This window comes from Dendrobates tinctorius, unplaced genomic scaffold (assembly GCF_039654945.1).
Source record: "Dendrobates tinctorius isolate UK_male_01 unplaced genomic scaffold, ASM3965494v1 ptg000129l, whole genome shotgun sequence".
Taxonomy (NCBI): Eukaryota; Metazoa; Chordata; class Amphibia; order Anura; family Dendrobatidae; genus Dendrobates; species Dendrobates tinctorius.
The window spans coordinates 45,098,554-45,119,236 of NW_027361797.1; the positions used below are offsets into that span (position 1 = coordinate 45,098,554).

Sequence of the window (20,683 nt, forward strand, 5' to 3'; positions counted from 1 at the left end):
TAAATTGCTGCAAGTGATATGGTAGGCTACTTAGTGTAAATTGCTGCAAGTGCTATGGTAGGCTACTTAGTGTAAATTTGTGAAAGTGCTATGGTAGGCTACTTAGTGTAAATTGCTGCAAGTGATATGGTAGGCTACTTAGTGTAACTTGCTGCAAGTGCTATGGTAGGCTACTTAGTGTAAATTGCTTCAAGTGATATGGTAGGCTACTTAGTGTAAATTGCTGCACGTGCTATGGTAGGCTACTTAGTGTAAATTGCTGCAAGTGATATGGTAGGCTACTTAGTGTAAATTGCTGCAAGTGATATGGTAGGCTACTTAGTGTAAATTGCTGCAAGTGATATGGTAGGCTACTTAGTGTAACTTGCTGCAACTGATATGGTAGGCTACTTAGTGTAACTTGCTGCAAGTGATATGGTAGGCTACTTAGTGTAACTTGCTGCAAGTGATATGGTAGGCTACTTAGTGTAACTTGCTGCAAGTGATATGGTAGGCTACTTAGTGTAACTTGCTGCAAGTGATATGGTAGGTTAATTAGTGTAACTTGCTGCAAGTGCTATGGTAGGCTACTTAGTGTAAATTGCTGCAAGTGATATGGTAGGCTACTTAGTGTAAATTGCTGCAAGTGATATGGTAGGTTATTTAGTGTAAATTGCTGGAAATGCTATGGTATATCACATAGTGTAAATTGCTGCAAATGCTATGGTAGACCATATAGTGTAAATTGCTGCAAATGCTACGGTAGGCTACTTAGTATAAATGGCTGCAAGTGCTATGGTAGGCTACTTAGTGTAACTTGCTGCAAGTGATATGGTAGGTTACTTAGTTTAACTTGCTGCAAGTGCTATGGTAGGCTACTTAGTGTAAATTGCTGCAAGTGCTATGGTAGGCTACTTAGTGTAAATTGCTGCAAGTGCTATGATAGGCTACTTAGCGTAAATTGCTGCAAGTGATATGGTAGGCTACTTAGTGTAAATTGCTACAAGTGCTATGGTAGGCTACTTAGCGTAAATTTCTGCAAGTGCTATGGTAGACCATATAGTGTAAATTGCTGCAAGTGCTACGGTAGGCTACTTAGTATAAATTGCTGCAAGTGCTATGGTAGGCTACTTAGTGTAACTTGCTGCAAGTGATATGGTAGGTTATTTAGTGTAACTTGCTGCAAGTGCTATGGTAGGCTACTTAGTGTAAATTGCTGCAAATGCTATGGTAGACCATATAGTGTAAATTGCTGCAAGTGCTACGGTAGGCTACTTAGTATAAATTGCTGCAAGTGCTATGGTAGGCTACTTAGTGTAACTTGCTGCAAGTGATATGGTAGGTTACTTAGGGTAACTTGCTGCAAGTGCTATGGTAGGCTACTTAGTGTAAATTACTGCAAGTGCTATGGTGGGCTACTTAGTGTAAATTGCTGCAAGCGATATGGTAGGCTACTTAGTGTAAATTGCTGCAAGTGCTATGGTAGGCTACTTAGCGTAAATTGCTGCAAGTGATATGGTAGGCTACTTAGTGTAAATTGCTGCAAGTGCTATGGTAGGCTACTTAGCGTAAATTGCTGCAAGTGCTATGGTAGGCTACTTAGCGTAAATTGCTGCAAGTGCTATGGTAGGCTACTTAGTGTAAATTGCTGCAAGTGCTATGGTAGGCTACTTAGTGTAAATTGCTGCAAGTGCTATGGTAGGCTACTTAGTGTAAATTGCTGCAAGTGATACGGTAGGCTACTTAGTGTAAATTGCTTCAAATGCTATGGTAGGCTATTTAGTGTAAATTGCTGGAAATGCTATGGTAGACCACATAGTGTAAATTGCTGCAAGTGCTACGGTAGGTTACTTAGTGTAACTTGCTGCAAGTGATATGGTAGGCTACTTAGTGTAACTTGCTGCAAGTGCTATGGTAGGTTACTTAGTGTAAATTTCTGCACGTGATATGATAGGCTACTTAGTGTAAATTCCTGCAAGTGATATGGTAGGCTACTTAGTGTAAATTGCTGCTAGTGCTATGGTAGGCTACTTAGTGTAAATTGCTGCAAGTGATATGGTAGGTTATTTAGTGTAAATTGCTGCAAATGCTATGGTAGACCACATAGTGTAAATTGCTGCAAGTGCTACGGTAGGCTAGTTAGTATAAATTGCTGCAAGTGCTCTGGTAGGCTACTTAGTGTAACTTGCTGCAAGTGATATGGTAGGTTACTTAGTTTAACTTGCTGCAAGTGATATGGTAGGTTACTTAGTGTAACTTGCTGCAAGTGCTATGGTAGGCTACTTAGTGTAACTTGCTGCAAGTAATATGATAGGCTACTTAGTGTAAATTGCTGCAAGTGATATGGTAGGTTATTTAGTGTAAATTGTTGGAAATGTTATGGTATACCATATAGTGTAAATTGCTGCAAATGCTATGGTAGACCACATAGTGTAAATTGCTGCAAGTGCTATGGTAGGCTACTTAGTGTAAATTACTGCAAGTGCTATGGTGGGCTACTTAGTGTAAATTGCTGCAAGTGATATGGTAGGCTACTTAGTGTAAATTGCTGCAAGTGCTATGGTAGGCTACTTAGCATAAATTGCTGCAAGTGATATGGTAGGCTACTTAGTGTAAATTGCTGCAAGTGCTATGGTAGGCTACTTAGCGTAAATTGCTGCAAGTGCTATGGTAGGCTACTTAGCGTAAATTGCTGCAAGTGCTATGGTAGGCTACTTAGTGTAAATTGCTGCAAGTGCTATGGTAGGCTACTTAGTGTAAATTGCTGCAAGTGCTATGGTAGGCTACTTAGTGTAAATTGCTGCAAGTGATACGGTAAGCTACTTAGTGTAAATTGCTTCAAGTGCTATGGTAGGCTATTTAGTGTAAATTGCTGGAAATGCTATGGTAGACCACATAGTGTAAATTGCTGCAAGTGCTACGGTAGGTTACTTAGTGTAACTTGCTGCAAGTAATATGATAGGCTACTTAGTGTAAATTGCTGCAAGTGATATGGTAGGTTATTTAGTGTAAATTGCTGCAAATGCTATGGTAGACCACATAGTGTAAATTGCTGCAAGTGCTATGGTAGGCTACTTAGTGTAAATTGCTGCAAGTGCTCTGGTAGGCTACTTAGTGTAACTTGCTGCAAGTGATATGGTAGGTTACTTAGTGTAACTTGCTGCAAGTGATATGGTAGGTTACTTAGTGTAACTTTCTGCAAGTGATATGGTAGGCTACTTAGTGTAACTTGCTGCAACTGATATGGTAGGCTACTTAGTGTAAATTGCTGCAAGTGATATGGTAGGCTACTTAGTGTAAATTGCTGCAAGTGCTATGGAAGACCACATAGTGTAAATTGCTGCAAGTGCTATGGTAGGCTACTTAGTGTAAATTGCTGCAAGTGCGACGGTAGGTTACTTAGTGTAACTTGCTGCAAGTGATATGGTAGGTTATTTAGTGTAAATTGCTGCAAATGCTATGGTAGACCACATAGTGTAAATTGCTGCAAGTGCTATGGTAGGCTACTTAGTGTAAATTGCTGCAAGTGCTCTGGTAGGCTACTTAGTGTAACTTGCTGCAAGTGATATGGTAGGTTACTTAGTTTAACTTGCTGCAAGTGATATGGTAGGTTACTTAGTGTAACTTGCTGCAAGTGCTATGGTAGGCTACTTAGTGTAACTTGCTGCAAGTAATATGATAGGCTACTTAGTGTAAATTGCTGCAAGTGATATGGTAGGTTATTTAGTGTAAATTGTTGGAAATGTTATGGTATACCATATAGTGTAAATTGCTGCAAATGCTATGGTAGACCACATAGTGTAAATTGCTGCAAGTGCTATGGTAGGCTACTTAGTGTAAATTACTGCAAGTGCTATGGTGGGCTACTTAGTGTAAATTGCTGCAAGTGATATGGTAGGCTACTTAGTGTAAATTGCTGCAAGTGCTATGGTAGGCTACTTAGCATAAATTGCTGCAAGTGATATGGTAGGCTACTTAGTGTAAATTGCTGCAAGTGCTATGGTAGGCTACTTAGCGTAAATTGCTGCAAGTGCTATGGTAGGCTACTTAGCGTAAATTGCTGCAAGTGCTATGGTAGGCTACTTAGTGTAAATTGCTGCAAGTGCTATGGTAGGCTACTTAGTGTAAATTGCTGCAAGTGCTATGGTAGGCTACTTAGTGTAAATTGCTGCAAGTGATACGGTAAGCTACTTAGTGTAAATTGCTTCAAGTGCTATGGTAGGCTATTTAGTGTAAATTGCTGGAAATGCTATGGTAGACCACATAGTGTAAATTGCTGCAAGTGCTACGGTAGGTTACTTAGTGTAACTTGCTGCAAGTGATATGGTAGGCTACTTAGTGTAACTTGCTGCAAGTGCTATGGTAGGTTACTTAGTGTAAATTTCTGCACGTGATATGATAGGCTACTTAGTGTAAATTCCTGCAAGTGATATGGTAGGCTACTTAGTGTAAATTGCTGCTAGTGCTATGGTAGGCTACTTAGTGTAAATTGCTGCAAGTGATATGGTAGGTTATTTAGTGTAAATTGCTGCAAATGCTATGGTAGACCACATAGTGTAAATTGCTGCAAGTGCTACGGTAGGCTACTTAGTATAAATTGCTGCAAGTGCTCTGGTAGGTTACTTAGTGTAACTTGCTGCAAGTGATATGGTAGGTTACTTAGTGTAACTTGCTGCAAGTAATATGATAGGCTACTTAGTGTAAATTGCTGCAAGTGATATGGTAGGTTATTTAGTGTAAATTGCTGCAAATGCTATGGTAGACCACATAGTGTAAATTGCTGCAAGTGCTATGGTAGGCTACTTAGTGTAAATTGCTGCAAGTGCTCTGGTAGGCTACTTAGTGTAACTTGCTGCAAGTGATATGGTAGGTTACTTAGTGTAACTTGCTGCAAGTGATATGGTAGGTTACTTAGTGTAACTTTCTGCAAGTGATATGGTAGGCTACTTAGTGTAACTTGCTGCAACTGATATGGTAGGCTACTTAGTGTAAATTGCTGCAAGTGATATGGTAGGCTACTTAGTGTAAATTGCTGCAAGTGCTATGGAAGACCACATAGTGTAAATTGCTGCAAGTGCTATGGTAGGCTACTTAGTGTAAATTGCTGCAAGTGCGACGGTAGGTTACTTAGTGTAACTTGCTGCAAGTGATATGGTAGGCTACTTAGTATAAATTACTGCAAGTGCTACGGTAGGCTACTTAGTGTAACTTGCTGCAAGTAATATGATAGGCTACTTAGTGTAAATTGCTGCAAGTGATATGGTAGGCTACTTAGTGTAAATTGCTGCAAGTGCTATGGAAGACCACATAGTGTAAATTGCTGCAAGTGCTATGGTAGGCTACTTAGTGTAAATTGCTGCAAGTGCGACGGTAGGTTACTTAGTGTAACTTGCTGCAAGTGATATGGTAGGCTACTTAGTATAAATTACTGCAAGTGCTACGGTAGGCTACTTAGTGTAACTTGCTGCAAGTAATATGATAGGCTACTTAGTGTAAATTGCTGCAAGTGATATGGTAGGCTACTTAGTGTAAATTGCTGCAAGTGATATGGTAGGTTATTTAGTGTAAATTGCTGGAAATGCTATGGTATACCATATAGTGTAAATTGCTGCAAATGCTATGGTAGACCACATAGTGTAAATTGCTGCAAGTGCTATGGTAGGCTACTTAGTGTAACTTGCTGCAAGTGATATGGTAGGTTACTTAGTGTAACTTTCTGCAAGTGATATGGTAGGCTACTTAGTATAAATTGCTGCAAGTGATATGGTAGGCTACTTAGTGCAAATTGCTGCAAGTGCTATGGAAGACCACATAGTGTAAATTGCTGCAAGTGCTATGGTAGGCTACTTAGTGTAACTTGCTGCAAGTGATATGGTAGGCTACTTAGTATAAATTACTGCAAGTGCTACGGTAGGTTACTTAGTGTAACTTGCTGCAAGTGATATGGTAGGTTACTTAGTGTATCTTGCTGCAAGTGATATGGTAGGCTACTTAGTATAAATTGCTGCAAGTGATATGGTAGGCTACTTAGTGTAAATTGCTGCAAGTTCTATGGAAGACCACATAGTGTAAATTGCTGCAAATGCTATGGTAGGTTATTTAGTGTAAATTGCTGCAAATGCTATGGTAGGTTATTTAGTGTAAATTGCTGGAAATGCTATGGTGGTTGTTCCTTTGCGCTGGGGAGATACAGTTAAAGTAGTAATATACTCTATTAACTTTAGATAGAGTCCTAAGCACATAACGGCATATTATTCAATACCACAATTGACCACCAGAAGGCCAATAGTATAACAATAAGGGCAGAGACAGATGGCCGTATTTCTTGTGCGAGAATCGCATGGTAAACCTCGTATTGGCTGTCGGCTCTCCTGACCTGACCTTGACAGCTGCATACTAATCCATTACGCTGTCTTGCTCAGGTCAGGAGAGGTACCGGGCCAGTCCGTGCAGTGCGATGCGATTCTTGCACGAGTTATACGGCCGTCTGACTCAGCCCTAAAATAGATAAACTGCAGCAATCACCGTTCACCGCATGGCACCTGTGATGGTAGAACAAATACATAAAACATATCTCAGGCTGTAAACTAGACATCCTGTGCTATAGTCCTGAAACAAAACATATAATAAATGGATAGTAGCAGTCTATATTTTTGGAGAGGGCCTCCATACTTGCCTTTCAGGAGCCTAATATGCATTACCTTGGCTTTTCCATCCATATAACGCTGGCAAAAGCTTCTGATATTTTCAAAAGTGACGTCATCCGCTGGCATCCTGTATTTAATATCACTTGTCAAGTTTAGAATGCGAACTGCTGGGACGTCCACCTCTGTGATTCGGAAATATTCAAAGATTCGGCCATTACGGGTTTCATCTGTGTCAACCACTACAAATTCAATCTGGTGGATGAATAAGAGAGAAGTGTTATTGAAGTTTAGCATCTTTGCTGGAAACGTCTTCATCCTCCTATGAAGCTGAGCGGAAGGTTGGACTTCATAGGAGAATGTCATTATTACTATTTTCACTAAATTTGCATATTTAATTTCCCAGAGGAGCATGCATGGCTTATAAGTCTCCTCACTTGGATATGCCAGGTTTGGCTTGTCACTCTCCAGAAGGAGAAACATTACCCCTGTGACCCCAGTCCAGAGCCTCTCACCTAGTCAAATCAGATCTCATACTTTGCACTGATGAGAGGCAACACCGGCGAAACACTGTGTGTGTGCAAACTAAGATTCTGGTTTGACTTTTATCTCAAGTCATATTGCAAGGCTCGTAAAAGAGTCAGTATAGAACTTTACAATCAGCTCCCCAAAGAAGTGAATCACGTGAAACGCGCGTCGGTGCAGGGGCAAACATGTCCACTATCATCCCCCTCACACATGGGTAAGCATTTTGCTATAGCAATTCAAGGGCACTTTAAGCATCCAATAGTTTGGGTAACTTTAATCCATATATGGCCTTGTTCAGGACTTTTTACCTGACTGTCCTTCTGTAGGTATTATGAGTTTTCACAGGCCCACTACAGCCGTACACGGTCACCTTGTACAAAATAGGACCCTCTGACAACTCCACTGCCTTACTATTTTTGACTTGCTTGTCAGTGTGCCAGTCTCTCAGTATTTTTGTGTAGTGATATACTCTCTATGCCCTATAGTATGGATGTTTGTAACATTATTAACATTTTTGATATATGCTATTTATGATGGTGTGTGTTGCCTGGTCTTGACCAATTGTATTCATGTTTTTCACTATTGTTGTATTTACCCCCTTTTTTATATGAGTGAGTCATTTATAAAATTTTTCATTCTAATTACTTGATTGTGTCACATCTCACTTGGTATTCTGGGGCAAAATGCTCCAATTTTTGCAGGAATCTCCTTAAAGAGTCGATACTGACTTTTACAATTGCTGCTTCCAATAGGTGGTGCTAGAGTTCTAGTCCTCTTTCTCTTTACTGAGACAATTTTCATATTTAATTTCCCAAAGCAGCATGCATGGCTTACAAGTCTCCTCACTCACATGCCAGGCTTGGCTTCTCACAATACACAAGGAGAAACATTACTCCTTAGACCGCAGTTCAGAGTCTCTCACCTAGCCAAATCAGATATCATACTTTGCACTGATAAGGGGCAACACCACTGAAACACCGTTTCTGCAAATTGAAATTCTGGCTTGGGTTTTATCCTAAATCATATTGCAAGACTCATTAAAAAGTCAATATGGACCTTTAGGATAGCTGCTTCCAATAGGTGGTGCTAGATTTCTAGTCCTCTTCCTCTCTAACGTGACAATTTGCATATTTAATCTCTCAGAGGAGCATGCATGGCATATAAGTCTCCTCACTCTGACATGTCAGGCTTGGCTTTTCACTATCCACAAGGAGAAGCGTTACCCCTTAGACCCTATATATATATATATATATATATATATATATATATAACACATTAGAAATCAAGCTGTTTAATTAAATATAATTATTTTCAAAAATATAAATAAAAATTTAGTTCGCCCCTCATTTTCCAGTTTAAAAATAAAAAAATGAAAAAACAAACAAACATATTGTTTTATATTATGTCCATAAACATCCTATCAAAATAGAAAATTAATTAACTTGTAAGGTAAGCACTATAAAGAGAAAATAAAACAAAAACAAAATTTGCTTTACATAATCTAAACCTTATCAGGACAAAATTAGGTTTCCTTGTTATCGTTGTGCTAGTCTTTATTAGCCAAAAGTGAGGACCGATCATAAATACATGAAACACAAAATCAGGCTTTCTGATTCTTACTTATTGATCCCACTGCAGTATTGGCAATCAGTGATCGTGCCGCCGCTGCTGCCACCTGGTGGCTATAATTGTATAAAGCGCATTAATGCAATAATCTGTTTTTCACACTGCTCAATACTATTGTTTTATGTCATCGTGAAAGCGATACAAAGCCTTATAAAAATCCACACCTTTCCTCTGAACTCCAGCGCCGCGGATTCATAGCTTTCATACATTGCACTAAACTGCTCGGATGTTTTCGATGCAAAGAGAAGGATGTGATTGTTTATGGGGACATCAAATATAGTCACAGACGTCTGGAAGATACAGAAATGAGTACGCGACAGCGAAATCTGAAAAAGTACATTTTTTAGTCATATTAAATTATGCTATAGTTTTCCTCTCTTGACTCACCTCCAAGTTATACTCCGTTACCACATCCATGATGTAAGTCCGGATTAATCGCACTAGATCCAATTTGTTTTCAATTTCGTCTTCTGATATCAGATAGTGGACTGGTTTATCCTTACATAGAAAGGAACACAAATATTTACAGTATGTCAATCTAGGTTCAACTTTATGTGCAGATTCTTTAACCCCTTAATGACCTTTGACGTTTATTTACGTCAAAGGTCCTGTCCTTGCATTTGATGTGGGTTCCACTCCGAGCACATATCTTTCCCTGCACATGATGACTGATTTAATCGGTGATCATGTGCTCCACCCACAACTGTTAACCAGTTAAATGCCACTGTCAATCACGTACAGCGGGATCTAACATGTTCCGGCAGGAAGCAGGTCATACATCACACCTATCTTCACCCCTGTCATGTGATTGAGGGGCGTCGTTGGGTTGTCATGTAATCGAGAGGTCCCATTGGGTTGTCAAGACAGCTGGGTGTCTGCTGATGACTCCGTGCCTGTCATTACAATATTCCTATGAATGCCGGCTTGTGGCCGGCATTCATAGGAGATCATGATTTTTACTATACACAGGCACATATAGCACAGACCATTGCATGATCACAGCTACAAGTCCCTAGAGTGTTTTCCTAGAGCGTTTGGGAGGTAATTTCTTACCCTCTTGTATACTGCAGCCATATTCTGAGTTATCCCAACATGTAGAAGAACATCTTCATTGGTTACAAGACCAAATGGAAACTCTGGGACATCTCTTGCTGCTTCCGAAAAATGATCTGCAAAACTACTGCCGGGATCCTGCAGCCATTTCAAAAAATGTTAAATATGGATGAAAAAAGAAGATTTTATATTAATTTATGAACAACAGTCAACCCTACATAAAACAATACATATGGGAGGAATATGGGACTTGATAAGGGAAAAACTATTGTCACTATGGGGCTACATCCTCACAAGGATCTGCTGCTCCTCATGATACCAACATTGAGGATGACATCTTACGACGTCTCGTGCTCAGTAGCGGTCTCCTCCACCACCGGGTGTCAATTCATGTTGGGGATTTTATCCTTAGCAGGACACATTTATATATGTTTGCTACCTTCAAGAATCCAACCACAGAGACTTTATCTGACTGAATGAAGGTCTCATAGTGGTCCGTGCTGTTAATTAGCGTTGAACTAGGTCCCATCCGTCTGTTTATCCACGTCACGAAGGCAGAGGCCGTTCTAACGCCTACAAGTATAAAAGAATGGGGTTGGACGATGAACAACATTTATCTCCTACACACAGAAGATGGAACTTAGGTCCAGAGAGAAAAGGACTCTCCAATGAATGGGGTGGTAGCGCTGACCACCCCTTAATTCCCACTGGGGACATGGTACCCCAGCTCTTGTGATCAGTGGCTGTCCCGATGATGGGACCTACCCCCAGCGACCATACATTTGTGACGTATGCTGTGGGAAGGTGATAACTGTTGTTCATGGATTAATCCTTTAAATTCTTGACATAGAATGATTACTTATTAAAGAGGATAGGTCATAAATATCCGATCAGAAGGGGATCTTGCACTCCATCTGATCAGCTGTTCTCAGCTCCTGCTGTGGCTGCATGTACAAAGCGTACATGATGGTTTGGTATAGTATGTCGCGGCCATTCTCAGATAGTGCAGCTCATTTCCCATATACTTCAATAGGAAGGGAGCTGCAGTACCCAGAAATGGCCACTACATGGTGTATGGAGCTGGCCTGTATCGGCTCTGTTACATTGTGTACATCCGGCTGCAATCAGCTGATCAAAGGGGATGACCAGTGTCAGACCCCGACCCATAACCCATCTTAAGAGCAGGTCATCAATACGCAAGTTCTGAACAACCCCCTTCACTATACCTAGATAACTGGTATTATTTGCGTTATGATACGCAGACAACCCCCTTATCTGAACTCCATGACTGCCTCTGAGGATTAGTTCCCCACAGCACATGCTCAGTTACTCACAAACCTTTGCACTCAGTTGGATTCTTCCTATCGCCATTGACAAAAAGTTTAAAAGTCGGAAACTCCTTAATTTCAAATTCTTTCCCGAGACTCTTCTCCACAGTGATGTCCACTTGACCAAATCTTATATCTGCCGTCTCTTCTTTGAGATGTGCTGCAGCGATGGCGAACTCTTCCTTCACTGTCTGTGACGGTGCAGACAGAGCGATGTCTAAAACACAGCAATGTAATAGTTAACTTCTAATAGTTACCTATAATGAAAAATTGATTACTCTTACATGTAACACTGTAGTTAACCCATTACCACACCTGGGCTGTACAGGTATATACACGTGTATGTGCAGTGTGTACACGTGTATGTGCAGTGTGTACACGTGTATGTGCAGTGTGTGTATATACTGTACATGTGTATGTGCAGTGTGCGTATACATGTGTATGTGCAGTGTGTATATACATGTGAATGTACAGTGTGTGTGTATATACATGTAGTAAGTGTGCCGACTTGGGGGGTGGTCCCTTTTTGCCGTGGACAGACTGCAGGCAGAAACCGATGTGCGTTCAACAGGTCCTCTTTATTGGCCGTCCTCCCGACGACCACAGCAACACGACAGCTTCTGTACACATAAGCCCGGGTACCTTGCACCTTCTCTTCTCTCCTAAAGTGACGTCCCTCACGGTTCTATCGCTGTAGCTGCCCTAGGCCTACCACTACAACGCTTCGCCTGTCCGAGTCCGTCCGTCTGGTACCCCCGGGCTTCCTCTGTCCTGCGGCTGTCCTGTCAGGGCCACCCCCCTGACTATCTCTCCTTCCAATCCCTTCCGGAGCACTTCCTCTTTCAGTCTATTCCTCCGCTGAACTCCTCCTCCTGGACTGGCTTCCCTGGGGCTCTCTCCCTTTTTATTCCCCTGCCTGGGAATTCCCCTCTCGAGTCACCGTAACCCCGCCCACCATGACTTTGAGGTTTCTTAAGCATTAGCTGCTGTTAAGTCCTTTCCTTGCTTTCTTTTGTCTCCCTCTAGTGGCCAAACCTCCTTCTCCTACTATTCTTTGTCTCCCCCTAGTGGCCAAACCCGATCCTACACCATCTTCCTGATCCCAGCTGTTTCCCCACACATATATACACTCACGTCAAGTATATTTATTGCCAACCTTACATTCACTGTTCCTTTTCAGACAGGTCCATAGGTCAGTCCACTTCCCTACATACCCCCTTCCTTTTACCATTGTCGTCCCCAACAATCTCGTCCCCTTCATTTTCCCTTTTTGAACTTCCCCACTCTCCGTTTTCCGAGTGACCGGCTGTCGAGCAGAGCCCAGAGCCTTCTATGCAGGATACTAAACAGAGCCGGGAGCAATCATGCTCCGAGTAGCTTACAGCTACTCACCGGCGCATGCGCCTCTATGACAATTCCCTTTTATTGGGGTAGGACCACCCGGACTCCTCAACGGGTGCTCTCCCCCACTTTTCTCACCATCAGATTTGCATTCAACTCTCTAGGGTAACACGACCGAGGCTCCGGCCTACCAGGTCACCGTGTGCTCCCCTCTCCTTCACTTTGGGGCATTTGTGCTACTTAGGACCTGATCTATGGACCGCTGTCTGTTCCAATTCCATAAACCATCTTGTACCTTCAGTTATAATCAGTCATGGCAAGCATTTTTCTCTAATTTAGTACCCGGGACCTGTTGAACATTTTTCATACAGACAACATTTGAGCTAGTCACTATCCCCGTTGCTTCATGGACACCATTTCTACAACCTTATTAAATTGTACATCATTGAACTTTTTCATAATGTATCAATACAAACATTTTCCAACATCATCCTAAACACATCCTTCCTTTGTGGGAAGCACTCCCACACATCCCTGTCACGTCACGAGATGGGGTCTCTTATCCCGAGGGGACACGTAACAGTCCCCATGCTGCGCAACAGCGCACAGCGGTCCCGGTAGTCCATATTCAGCGGTACTCCGGGCCATCTCCTGATGGCCAATGTTTAGCCAGCAGCAAGGAACTCCACAGCTGTGGAGCCCACGGGATGTCTTGGCTGTCCCTGGGCCCCGAGTGTCCATAGTGCCCGAGACCCAGGAACTCACCTCCCTCCTGAGAGGTGTATTAAAAGGGGAAGAAGGGGCCAAGGATAATTCCGCGGCACGCATTCTGCGCCGTATCTTCATCTGGGAACCAGGCCCTAGCATGGGCCGAAGAGAACTCCGCCACCGCAGCATCTCCAAATGGCGGCAAAGTCTAGGGGGGGAGAGGAGTCCTCAGCTGCCCCTGCGTGTGGTTCGGCACCTTCTCCGGAGGGCCCAGTGACCCCAGGGAACGCCCAGCGAGAGCGACCAGCGTCAGGGACTCCCGGCCTCGCGTCCCCACCGAGGGACAGCGCTGGGGCCCAGCGGTCCACCACTGGTCACGGCGGGGGCGCGCTCATCTCTGTCGATGTTGTGGCCCCACTCCATGCGGCCCTCAGCTCCTGCAGGTCCAGCCGCAGGTGGGGGGCTGGGGACGTTGGCCGGTGGGAAGTGGAGCAGGGAAGCTGGGGCCTGATGGCACGGATGGCAGATGGCCCTGCATAGGCAGCAGAGCTCGGTGACCCGGCCGCAGCTGCGATCTGGAGAGGGGCCGGAGTGGCCACGGGCCTCGATGGACAGGCCGCAGCTGCGGTATGGAGCGCGGAGAAGGCAGCCCCTGGATACAGGCCGTGGACCCCCTCCGCACCGGAGACGCGGGACGAGGGGACGCCGGGCGGGGAGGCTCGGCTCAGGGTTGTTGATGGCGTGGTCAGCGGTCGGCCCTGCATGGGCCGCAGATCCATCGGGAGCTGGGGACGCTGGACGAGAGGAGGCCGGGTGGGGAGGCTGAGGGCCGGTGTCGGGGCCCTTGGTCCCAGTTCGCGCACGGGGTGTGGGGGCGGGAACTGCCTACACCATCTCTTCCTGATCCCAGCTGTTTCCCCACACGTATATACAAACTCACATCAAGTATATTTACCATAGCACCCAAGCATCCTGATTCCCGCAGGACAGTCCCGTTTTTGACACCCCCTCCCGCGTCCCGCCCGTGACGCTATTTTTCCCGCATTGCACTGACCCGCCACACCCCTCCATGCACCGACCCCATGATCCTTGCCCTCCCAGATAGACCCACCGCAGCCTGCAATGATGTGGATGGGCTGTGTGTTCTATGCGCACAGGACCTGTGAGAGGGGAGGCGTCAGGGGTCACATGATCAGGGGCCTCTGTCCGTGTCTGTCTGCACTCTGTAGGACTCTGCTGTGCTGCTTGTTATGGTGCTGGATGAGGAAAAGGTTCTGTGTGGGGTCAGGAGGGGTTTACAGTGTGGATGTAGCAGAGCTGTGTGTTTACGAGGTGTACGGAGCAGAGCCGTGTGTGTACGAGGTGTACGGAGCGGAGCCGCGTGTGTACGAGGTGTGCGGAGCCGCGTGTGTACGAGGTGTGCGGAGCCGCGTGTGTACGAGGTGTGCGGAGCCGCGTGTGTACGAGGTGTGCGGAGCCGCGTGTGTACGAGGTGTGCGGAGCCGCGTGTGTACGAGGTGTGCGGAGCCGCGTGTGTACGAGGTGTGCGGAGCCGTGTGTGTACGAGGTGTACGGAGCGGAGCCGCGTGTGTACGAGGTGTACGGAGCGGAGCCACGTGTGTACGAGGTGTACGGAGCGGAGCCGCGCGTGTACGAGGTGTAGAGCGGAGCCGCGCATGTACGAGGTGTAGAGCGGAGCCGCGCGTGTACGAGGTGTAGAGCGGAGCCACGCGTGCATGAGGTGTAGAGCGGAGCCGCGCGTGTACGAGGTGTAGAGCGGAGCCGCGCGTGTACGAGGTGTACGGAGTGTGAGGTAGCGCTGTCATTTAAGTAGGTGATCACTCGCTTGGCAGCCACAAACAGATCCGGCACAGGTTTTCCATAAACTCAGGATGGTCCATGCGGTTTATTAAACATCATAAACCATGATCAGCAATATATAAACGGCATAGCGTCCATGACAGAGCTTCACTCTGTTAGCAATGTCCAATACGCAGGCTTTTCAGCCTCACAGTTATATCTCACCCCGTCAGGGTTCTCTCATGGCTGCTTCTCCATACTGCAGACATTCATTCCCTCCAGGGAACTCTCAGGCACTTGCAGCCATTAAACACAGCATCCACACGTGCTGCTGTCAGGCAGGAAGCCCCATCTCAGCGGGACCTTCCACACTGGACCAATCGGGTCCCAGCATTCACCACATGTGACCTACCCTGGCCACATTATATGGTTCATAGCCATGCCCACCGGGTCACATGAATGACCTCATCACAGGTCTTTCAAGCACTTACACACTCTTTACAACACACACCCCCTGAGTGGGTTTGTAGGTAACTGGCCCGCCCATCTCCCTAGTTACCTGGAGACTTCTCCCTATCACATTAAAGCAGCACCTCAGCAGTATCACTGCTGATGAACACATAAGTCTCCATCTCAAAGCCACCCACTTTGAGATACATAATGGCCATTCAGTATTCTGCCATTCATCCTTTCTCCTGGGACATCCACACAGCGCCCCCTAGCAGACACAGTGGTTACTACACCACAGGAGCCGTGTGTGCGAGGTGTACGGAGCGGAGCCACGTGTGTACGAGGTGTACGTAGCGGAGCCGCGTGTGTATGAGGTGTACGTAGCGGAGCCGCGTGTGTACGAGGTGTGCGTAGCGGAGCCGCGTGTGTACGAGGTGTACCAAGCAGAGTGTACGAGGTGTACGGAGCGGAGCCGCGTGTGTATTCTGTGTACAGAGCGGAGCCACGTGTGTATTCGGTGTACAGAGCGGAGCCGCGTGTGTACGAGGTGTACGGAGCGGAGCCATACGTGTACGAGGTGTACAGAGCCACATGTGCATGAGGTGTACAGAGCAGAGACGTGTGTATACGAAGTGTGGGGAGCGGAGCCGCGTGTGTATGGAGTGGAGCCGTGTGTATACGAGGTGTGGGGAGCAGAGCCGCGTTTGTTTTAGGTGTATGGAGCAGAGCTGTGTGTGTATGAGGTGTATGGAGCGAAGCCGTGTGTGTACAAGGTGTGGGGAGCGGAGCCGCGTGTGTACGAGGTGTACGGAGCAGAGCCGCGCGTGTATGAGGTGTGCGGAGCCACATGTGTACGGGGTGTACGGAGCAGAGTCGCATGTGTACGAGGTGCATGGAGTGGAGCTGCAGGTGTGCGGAGCTGCGCGTGTGCGAGGTGTACGGAGCAGAGTCGTGTGTGTACTTGGTGTACAGAGCGGAGCCGTGTGTGTACGAAGTGGAGCCATATGTGTACTGGATGTACGGAGCGGAGCCAAGTGTGTGCGAGGCATACAAAGTGGGCTTTTCCCACGGACACAGGAGTACACGGCGGAGCCCTGGGGAGCACTTTAAAACTTGCACATGACGTTCCACTGGAAGTGATGTGCTGGAAGCTGACTGGAAATTAGGTAATTTCATGAGGAGATTGTGACGGAACCAGGAATGTTTCAGATCCATCACAATGTCCTCCTCCAACAGCGCGGACAGCAGGATCGCCTTGGAATCAGGGATGCCGGCCATGTGAGTGGACCATATGTCCTGCACCGGGAGGCGCAGGTGGGCATTACTATGGGAGCCGGGCTGCTATAGTATCTTTATAGAATCTTTCTTTATTTCTTTCGCTCTCTCTGTTTCTTTCTCTGTTCTTTCTTTCTCTCTGTTTCTTTCTCATTCTCTGCTCTGTCTTTCCCTCTCTTTTTCTCTCTCTTTCTTTTTTTCTCTCTCTGTTCTCTCTTCTTTCTTTCTCTCTCTGTTCTTCCCCTCTTTCTTTCCTCTTTCTCTCTGTTCTTTTTTACTTTCTTTACTTCTTTCTTTCTCTGTTCATTCTCTGTCTCTCTGTTCTTTATTTCCCCTCTTTCTTTCCCTCTCTGTTCTTTCTTTCTTTCTCTGTTCTTTCTTCCCCTCTTTCTTTCTTTTTCTCTCTGTTCTTTTTTTCCCTTTTTCTTTCTCTCTCTATTCTTTCTTTCCCCTCTTTCTGTTCTTTTTTTTCTTTCCCCTTTTTCTGTTCTTTCCTCTTTTTTTCTCTCTTTGTTCTTTCTACCTGTTCTCTCTCTGTTCTTTCTTTCCCCGCTTTCTTTCTTTCCCCTTTCTCTCTCTGTTCTTTCTTTCTGTCCCCTCTTTCTTTCTCTCTGTGTTCTTTCTTTATTTCCCCTGTTTATTTTTCTGTGTTCTTTCTTTCCCCTTTCTTTCTCTCTGTTCTTTTTCCCCTCTTTCTTTCTTTGTTCTTTCTCTCTCTGTTCTTTCTTCTGTCTTTTCTTTCTTCCTCTCTCGCTCTCTATTTTCTCTGTTTTCTTTCTTTTCCTTAGTACCAGTCAGAGTGCCCAAACTACCAGCCACTGTGCCCATAATGCCTACCACTATGCCCCCAGTACCAGTCAGTGTGATCAGCAGTGCTAAATGGGTGCGGTTGGGCGTGAACATGGGTGTGACTAGTTGCAAAATGGGTATGTTCGAGGGCGAGGCCTAAAATTTGCGGCGGTGCGCACCTCAGCCTTTGTCCCTCGTTCCCTTCTTCAAAAGTTGGGAGGTATGTATTTACTGCCCACCTTACATTCACTGTTCCTCATCAGACCGGTCAATAGGTCAATCCACTTCCCTACATACACGTGTATGTGCTGTGTGTGTATATACACGTGTATGTGCAGTGTGTGTATGTACACGTGTATGTGCAGTGTGTGTATGTACACGTGTATGTGCAGTGTGTGTATATACACGTGTATGTGCAGTGTGTGTATATACACGTGTATGTGCAGTGTGTGTATATACACGTGTATGTGCAGTGTGTGTATATACACGTGTATGTGCAGTGTGTGTATATACATGTGTATGTGCAGTGTGTGTATATACACGTGTATGTGCAGTGTGTGTATGTACACGTGTATGTGCAGTGTGTGTCTCATTACATAATTATATTTTAATACATTTATTTTTTTTTGTTCAAGAATAAATGATAATTGTTCTTCATGGAACAAAAAAGCCATCCCCTGAAATTAAGCCCTATCCCATCTTACGGAGCAAAATATAATATAATATATAATAATATATACAAAATATGCAAAATACAAAAAAAAATAAAATAAAACAAATTATATATACAAAATATAAAACCCTGTGTTATTTTTGGGGAAACACGGTGTGTCTGTAGAGGTACTTGCTGCATTTACTGTACATGCACGGTGTGATAAATGAGTGTGTACAGCAACTGTACCTTCTGGATTACCGGCAATGTAGCATCGAAATACCCGAAAAACTTGACTTTTGGATATGGGACGGACCCCCACTCCATCTTAAAACCAACAAAACTACAGTAAACCTAGGCACTAGAATAAATACACAAAACACACTATTTTTGGTTGTCAAACTGGCCACAGCTTTATTTAAATCACAGGATTAAAACAATCACAGTAGGAGTCCGGTGAAGTGCTAGTACATTGGGATTCACAAGTACTGTGATATCCCCATCTGTCTGACATACAGAACCAGGACAGACAGCCATAAAGGGGCGGCATGCACTGGCTTGCCATTCAAGCAGAGCCAGTAAACTTTCAGGGTACCAATGACCCTATTATCCTCACTCCTGTGCTTAACCACTGTGCCCGCCCCTGAGTGACGTTACCATTACAGCGTCCTTGAGGCTGGCCAACAAAGCCGAGCCTGTTCACAAGGTTTTTACCTTCTCTATTAGTTAAAATGAGTCCACCTTTTCGTCTGGTGAAAGAAAGAGGTAGAACCCTGACCACCTCTACACTGACTTAAGCGTGGCATGGAGACCCAGTCTTGAGATTAACTGGTGCGACCAGCATCAACTCTACATGGATGATGTGTCCAGTGTATATGGGATAGGTGTACAAGATGGGAATACTGTCTTAGACAGAGATTGTATAGATTGCAATCTCTTCCAACTTTCCCTATACACATGCATGCTCTTTTCGGCTGAGCATTATAATAATAATAATAATTTTTATTTATACAGCGCCAACATATTCCGCAGCACTTTACAATTAAACGGGGACATGTACAGACAATAAATTCAATACAAGTTAAGACAATTTAAACAGTGACATTAGGAGTGAGGTCCCGGCGTTTTCAATGGGGCGAGCAGAGTAAACAACTGCAAAACGCCTCTGATGGCCTAACCTAAACGAGAACAAAAGGATCGACCATTGACTTTCAACATGTCTGATCCCTCAACTCCTCTCAGAGCATCGGCTGGAGGAGGAATTGGGAAGCCTCCATGCACATTAATGTTACTCACTGATTTTGGGGGGACCTGTGGCCAATTAATATATATGGATGGATGCAATGGTCTGAGGCAGGAACAGAATGGAGCTTGGGTGGGGAAGTTCCATAAAAGAATCAGAATCTTGACAGCGGGAAGCAATTTTTGACAGGGTGTAATAATGATACATGGAATTTGTACAATATAAAAATATCTGGAAACCTCAACTGATAAAAAAATAGTTAAATTATTTACAAAATAAGACATTTACATAGCCAGCAATGTGCATTAGACAGAACGGCAGGATAAGGTTCCCGAAGTCAATGAGCGGAGACAGTCAAGGACAAACAAGGAGAGAACATCAAAGAGTTGGAACATTATTATTAACAGGACTCTTATCACACGAGCAAATATTACAATAAAGACCTGGATAAATATTTGTATGAGAGGCATTTTAAGATCATGCACGTGGAAGATCATGATTTGTGCAGAACGTTATGAATGAATATACAAATCACAGTGATCCCATACAATACCTGATTTTTTTTTATATTTAAAGGGATAGTACAGAAGTTAGATCCTGCCTCCCCATCTAATAGGCCAGAACAGGGAGACCATCTATGTGTTATATGGTTGGCTGTTCATTTGAGAACATTTACTTTCTGCGACTTCTGGATACGATAGATGGAAATTCAAAAATTATACGGCTGTATCTCACACGTGACAATTTTTCTTCTCAATCTCGATCTACAGCTGTATTAGGGAATTGCCTTATTAGCATTTGCCCTATATAAGGGCGCATTCAGACATCCATACAAATAGAAAAAAAAAGACTGAAACATAATGATTAAATAAATAGTTAACATGTTTTTTGATTAAAAAAAAATACGAAAGCCATCCTACCTCGTCACGGTGACCATAGTTGGGCCAGTACTAACTTTCTCTTGAGCTGGACATTATTGATGTGGTCTCCCTCGGTTGTGTGTCCACTAGCTGGACCCAGCCCATCTCAGCTCCTATCCACATGCATGTCACTTGACAAACGGTAAGGTTTCTAATATTAGTGTTAGGACCGTCCGAACTATGGTCACCGTCACAAGGTGGGATGGCTTTCGCATTTTTTGGGATAAAAAAAGTTAAGTACCGTATATTATTTTCATGCACTATGCTATTTGTTTACTGGGTATTTAATCATTATGTGTGTTTTTTTTGTTTAGTGGCTAGTGTGAACGTGCGCTTACATGCTGCAT

General features: G+C 44.4%; 1 protein-coding gene across 1 annotated transcript in view; it reads right to left on the reverse strand.

The window, feature by feature from the left end:
• The window catches only part of PDILT (protein disulfide isomerase like, testis expressed), a 40,711-nt gene that overhangs the window by 18,988 nt on the left and 1,040 nt on the right, over positions 1 to 20,683 (reverse strand). Inside the window, exons 2-7 of the mRNA XM_073543085.1 lie at positions 11,169 to 11,375; positions 10,270 to 10,403; positions 9,831 to 9,968; positions 9,165 to 9,275; positions 8,942 to 9,067; positions 6,681 to 6,878 (exon numbers count right to left, since the gene is read on the reverse strand). Coding sequence (XP_073399186.1) covers positions 6,681 to 6,878; positions 8,942 to 9,067; positions 9,165 to 9,275; positions 9,831 to 9,968; positions 10,270 to 10,403; positions 11,169 to 11,375 — 914 coding nt within the window. The remainder of the gene's footprint in view (positions 1 to 6,680; positions 6,879 to 8,941; positions 9,068 to 9,164; positions 9,276 to 9,830; positions 9,969 to 10,269; positions 10,404 to 11,168; positions 11,376 to 20,683) is intronic.